Source organism: Lates calcarifer, linkage group LG11 (genome assembly GCF_001640805.2).
Source record: "Lates calcarifer isolate ASB-BC8 linkage group LG11, TLL_Latcal_v3, whole genome shotgun sequence".
In the NCBI taxonomy this organism is placed as follows: Eukaryota; Metazoa; Chordata; class Actinopteri; family Centropomidae; genus Lates; species Lates calcarifer.
Window position 1 is genome coordinate 9,382,995 of NC_066843.1, and position 6,003 is coordinate 9,388,997.

Sequence of the window (6,003 nt, forward strand, 5' to 3'; positions counted from 1 at the left end):
TGGTGGTTAAGACTATGCTTCTAAATCAGTCAGCCATGTGCATTACCTATGGTCAAATGAAATCTGAAAGAGGCTCTTTGTGAATTGAGTTTTAATCTTCATATCAAGATTTTAACAAGCAGAATGCTTATTCATGGATGGGTAATGTTATTCATAATATGCTGATGTTTACACAAACTAGCCTATGAAAAACTGTTTTGAAGGGAAATTCAAAACAGAGGAAGGAGCACAAACAAAAGCACCTTTACTCTCTGGACATTTTCCAATTAGGCTATGGCTCGCCAGCAGATCAAAGCTAGGATAATCCTGGGACTGGATAGCGTGGCTATTAGTACATGAACCTAAATATGAGAGTGGGAACCAATGGGGAGTCAAACTGACAAATGAGTGTGTCACTGTGAGTTACAGGGAAGGAAGACAAGGGTGGAGGAGGAAAGAAAGCGATGAGTATAAGGGGAAGATATGGAAGAGATAGAGAATGAAGCTGCACTGTGTGTACCGGAGAAGGAGTGGGAGGAGGGGAAGCTTGTGGTTGGTGCTCTGGTATGTGACGTCAGCGGCTTGTTGGATTGAGGTGCTGTGTCCTGCTGATTTTAATCCTAACTCATTAAGGAACAGAGAGCAAGTGCCTGTGCAAGCCCTCTGGGGAGAGAGAAAGTGACAAGGGAAGGAAGGAACACTACACAATCCATCAAGAGAGATAAGTGGAGCTAATTTACGGCTTGAGAGACGGAAGAGGGGAGAAATCAAGCATTTTATTTTTGCTTTTCAGTCTCATGCCTGCTTTCCCTCATTACCCTTTCCCTTGTTTCTCCTAAATCTCTTCACTTGCAATCTTAACGTGTGGCCTGTTCAAGCATGCCCACAAACGGAATTAACAGGGCCCTGAAGCTGCAGTTTGGCCTCATCAACTATGAGAGCCGCTACCTGACGGCCGAGGCCTTTGGCTTCAAGGTGAATGCCTCAGGCACCAGCATGAAGAAGAAACAGATCTGGACCTTAGAGCAGGACGAGCAAGACGGTCAAGTAGTGTTCCTCCGCAGCCACCTGGGACGCTACCTTGCCTCTGACAAAGATGGAAAGATCACAGGTGGGGCAGAGAAGCCTGACCCTGACTGTCGTTTCCTTATTGTGCCCCAATCCGATGGTCGCTGGGCACTGCAATCAGAGCCTTACCTGCGTTACTTTGGAGGCTCAGCTGACTACCTGTCCTGCTTTGCCCAAGTTATTGGGGAACAAGAGCTGTGGGCTGTCCACTTGGCTTTACACCCACAGGCTAGCCTGCTCAGTGTAGCACGTAAGCGTTATGCCCATCTGTCTGCTTCAGACGGAGAGATCTCTGTGGACAGCAACATTCCCTGGGGAGTGGACTCCCTGGTCACCTTGGTTTACCTGGACGGAAAGTACAGCCTGAAGACCTGTGATAGCCGTTTCCTCAGCAATGATGGCAAACTGGTGAAGGAGAACACCAACACTACTAGCTTCACTCTTGAGCTGAAATCTGGCAAGCTGGCCTTTAAGGACTGTGATGGGAAATATCTGACCCCGGTGGGTCCCACAGGAACGCTGCGTTCTGGCCGATGCTCCAAGCCTGGAAAAGATGAGCTGTTTGATCTTGAGGAGAGTCATCCACAAGTAGTTTTTCAAGCCGCCAATAAAAGATTTGTATCGGTCAAGCAAGGTAATCAGCTTAAGATGTAGTCTTGAAAGAAAGCATATCTATGTATTTTGGTAGATCACATCTCTTTATTATATAGTGATAACAAAAGCACTTGATATGAAGAATGATATCTCAATCCAGTAGTAAAAGCACAGAGGAGTGTTAAAGTGAAAATGATTTTTACTGTTGACAGACACAGAGTTTAAAGAACAAGATGTGTTTGTTTGCAAATACATTCCAGTGAAACTTGAATGTATTAAAAATAAGGCAACATAAAGATGTCTACATGCCACAACTACTCATAGAGACTCCATGCCAAGTTCTTAGTTAGTTCTTAAGGAAAAGAAGAAATTATGAATGTAACATCATAGTTAATGCATCTCTTTTGGCAAAATCAGACACAGCAATTTCTTCTACTATGATTTTGCAGTCACTGTGCAGCTGCTGTAAGTCCTTGCACACTTGACCATACTGTTAGCACGTGAGACTGGCACAAGACCATTTTCAGATCCTTCGGAGAGGCAAAGCAGCAGTGCATTAGATTTTAAAATGACATTTTTCCACAGTACTCTTGTTACAATTTATTTTCACAGTCTGTGGTTAAATTGAATACAATAGTCATCTTTTGGATAATTATGATTTCAGATCAGTGGTCTTTCTCCTCTCTGTTCCTTGCATGTCTAATTTCCACGTGTTTTGCTAAGCGATTATAAAACTGAACCTAGACAGGAGGTTAGCCAGGAGTCTATCCTAACCCTATGTAAAACAGCTAAACAACAACACACACTAGGGTTTATGGTGTGTCATTTGACAAAATAAGAATACAGTACATCTCTAAGTGGAGCAGTTTCACTGTTGGGTGTAAAGTAAATTCAAATATCACACAGTGTAAAGTAATGAGGGATTCAAATTAACTTCAGAGGGCCTGGATTTATTTAATTCAAATGGTAACATTACTGAAATTGAAAAAGCAAATCAGTAACATTTACCAGCTACTGAGAGAAAGCACTACACCACCACTACATGCTGGATCCAGAATGGTTGACAGCTATACTGTGGAGGTAAGTGTGGTAATGGGCTTTGTCATTTCCACTGTGTGTCCATTGAAGATTAAGCAGTGTGCAAATGACTCCAGGGCAGATCTGTGCCCCATGGGTGTCAATTACCATCAATGGACTTTAAGCCTCACAGCCACTCGCGCTTAACTGTCATCCTTGGAGTAAAGTTCTCCAAATTATGACGATCTATTGTCGGTCAGTGTGGCAATGAGGTGGCAGCAAAAAAGAGCTACAGCCATGCTGTGCCAGACAGATCAGTCATAAGCTCTCTTTACAGCCTACGTGATGTGATCTACTCTGTCCTGTCCTGTAATTATCCAAGCAAACAACGTGTGAGACCAGGGAAGCAAACTATGTTCCGTCACAGCTTTTTAAAGCCTTAAAACTCAGTTAGGTTCTTGCAGGCCTTACTATAGGACATCTTTACTGTTGTAGTTGTAAACTAGCTACAATGGACATGCAATACAATAGTATATCTAAGGAATGAGGTTCTGAAACTAGACTGCTGTCATCATTATGCATATGCATGGATAAAACTGCTGAAAGAAAGGTCACTATCACGGCAATGTTTCAACAACGCAGCCCTCCATCTTCGTAACACAGGGCAAAGAATTACATTTTTAACTGTAGTGTTTGGCCTTGTGGCAGTTTCACATTTTTAAGGAACAAGGCACTGAAAGCTGCTTAGTGGGCCCTGCGGTGCAGATTTGCATTTCACCACTCAGGGAATTACAGCAAGCGAATGAACAGGGAGGGTGGAGGGGTGACTGTGGGGGATTAGGGTTGTAACAGGCTTAAGAGAAAGGTTGAAGGATATTTCAGTGGCATCTAATTTGAACTACAGCAGACACTGTTTAGTTTTGTGTGTCTGTGTATTCTCCACCACCTGACACACCCCACCAGACAGAGTTAATACATGTGGATTAAGTATATAACACTAGATTGGCTACAAGTGAGGCACTCTGGTTTAGACAACACAACACTAACTGGCTAACTGGAAAGATGGGCACAATTTGAAGCAAGTTGTGGATGTTTTTCTGTATTGGGTTTAGTATGAGAACATCCACGGCTGGCAGATAGCTACAAATGAGAGTCACTCAAACCCTATAAACTATAAACTAACCTGAAAGCTGAAATAAATTCAAATAATGACATGTTAGCATCTTTTGCTATTGTGCTCGCTCATGTCCTTGCATTATCAGAGAAGAACATAGATGCCAAATCACTTTACATTTGTGTGTGGTACACCTTCAGGTGGTATTATCCATCAGAGTGGGTGACAATTTTAACATTTATTTAGCGAAAACCCACAACTGGTATTGCACAAAATCAACCGACCAAAATTATTCAGGGAACACTGCTGAATAAATTAATGTAATGTGTTTTTCTCAAGATGCATGAAATTCATGGCAGAGACATTTTATTCACCTGTCAAATAAAATGCTGTTTGACCTAACAACACCTGCTGCCTATATAAGGAGACAAAAGCCTGGAATGAGTCATTGTAGGTAGCCAGCACACTGTATTATGTGGAGCAACAACAACTGAGGCATGAATGTAATTAAATGTTGGATTACTATTATGCACGTAAGTCTCTTTAGTTATGCCTGAGAGAACAAATGACATTCGGGAGGAGGCAAATGGCATTCAAGAGGATGCAACATTGTAATCCATCATTTGTATTGAACAACGGTGCAACTGTCTTTTCCTTTATTATCAGGAGTGAGTATTTCAGCCAATCAGGATGTGGAGACAGATATGGAGACCTTCCAGATGGAGATTGATAAAGAGAGCAAAAAGTCAATGTTCAGGACCAATGGGGGATCCTACTGGACTCTAGTGACTCATGGAGAGATCCAGTCCACTGCCACAGAAGTGTAAGAAACTCTTGTAGCTTTAAAAGAAGAGCTTCCATGTATGATTTCACATACCTACATGAACCTCTCCATTTGCCCATGCATGTTATTTTTCCCCCAGAGAGGTCAACACAATGTTTGACATTGAGTGGCGAGGACAGAGGGTGGCACTCAAAGCAAGTAATGGAAAGTATGTGTGCACAAAGAAGAATGGGCAGCTCTCAGCAGTCAGCGATACAGTGGGTAAGAGCTTTGAAGCAAGCCACTTGAGATTCATTGCTGTACTTATTTGAAATTGCCGCCACAGGTGCAGCTTTGTTGATCTATGTACAACAAATGAACAGTATTCATCCTTCATTGCAGGGGATGATGAATTATTCCTGATGAAACTCATCAACCGTCCTATGCTGATCCTTCGTGGGGAGAATGGCTTTGTATGTCATCACAAGAACTCCAACTCTCTAGACGCAAATCGATCTGTCTACGACATTTTCTCACTGATCTTCAATGATGGCGCCTACAATGTAAAAAGTCAGTGCATGTTTGTATCCATTTTGATAGAGATTTAGCACCTACTAGAATAATGGTTGTTCATTTAAACACATGGCTAAAATATAATCCATTGTCCTTCTGCAGGTGTGAATGGAAAGTTCTGGTATGTCGCTAGCAGTGGCCTGGTGTGCTCAGATGGAGAAAAGGCAGAGGACTTTTTCCTTGAGTTCCTGGAACACGGACGCGTCGCCATCAAGAGCTCCAATGGCAAGTACCTTCGCGGAGACCAGGGAGGCACACTCATGGGTGACGGTACATCTGTTGATGCATCTTCTCTCTGGGAGTACTGATCACCTCAATAAGGGTTCTCAAAAATGACACAAGATGCAGGTGCAGGACCTGCTTCTATCGACTTATATGAAGCAGACTGACCGGGTAACATTTTCCCGCCTGTTTTTATACTAGCTGCCAGGTGCCCAATCCCATGGTTTGTTTTTTGTTTTTGTTTTTTTTTTTAATTGGGAAAAAGTGAACGCTATAGGAAGATATGTATGGTATTTCTTGTAAATGTTTTGTCTTTCAAATGACAATGCCAACATCAAGCAACACATACTGCGTGAAAATGTGTAATTTCTCAAATATGGAATAAGAAACATTCTGTTCAATATAGGAGCAGTGACAACATATCTGTGGTACCACACTGGTCATACTGAACAACGCTTACACACTGAACTGAACTGAACTGAAAATCTGTCACTGACAAGTCAGCACGTATCATTTAGTTCAGAAACCAGGATAGTCATTTATGGACACAGAGTTAACGTCATTTGTTCAGCAACTTCTCATTGTTGTCTATGATTATCTGATGTTACTTCTATAACCTCAGTGAACGACCCCACCATGTTTGCTTTCAGCTTTTAAATGATTTCAACACTTT

At 42.2% G+C, this 6,003-nt stretch overlaps 1 protein-coding gene across 1 annotated transcript; it reads left to right on the forward strand.

The window, feature by feature from the left end:
• The first annotated feature begins 580 nt into the window (after positions 1 to 580).
• Positions 581 to 5,746, forward strand: fscn2a (fascin actin-bundling protein 2a, retinal). The gene is made up of 5 exons (XM_018704653.2): positions 581 to 1,681; positions 4,439 to 4,595; positions 4,696 to 4,817; positions 4,938 to 5,105; positions 5,211 to 5,746. The coding sequence occupies exons 1-5, from the start codon at positions 859 to 861 to the stop codon at positions 5,414 to 5,416; spliced, it is 1,476 nt and encodes a 491-aa protein (XP_018560169.1). The 5' UTR covers positions 581 to 858; the 3' UTR covers positions 5,417 to 5,746.
• The last annotated feature ends 257 nt before the right edge of the window (positions 5,747 to 6,003 follow it).

Bases quoted from the DNA above. Each gene is read 5' to 3' on its own strand.
- fscn2a (XM_018704653.2), top strand. From the start codon at position 859: ATGCCCACAAACGGAATTAACAGGGCCCTGAAGCTGCAGTTTGGCCTC. The intron at 1,682-4,438 runs GTAATCAGCTTA...CTTTATTATCAG, and splicing joins ATTTGTATCGGTCAAGCAAG to GAGTGAGTATTTCAGCCAAT. The intron at 5,106-5,210 runs GTCAGTGCATGT...GTCCTTCTGCAG, and splicing joins TGGCGCCTACAATGTAAAAA to GTGTGAATGGAAAGTTCTGG.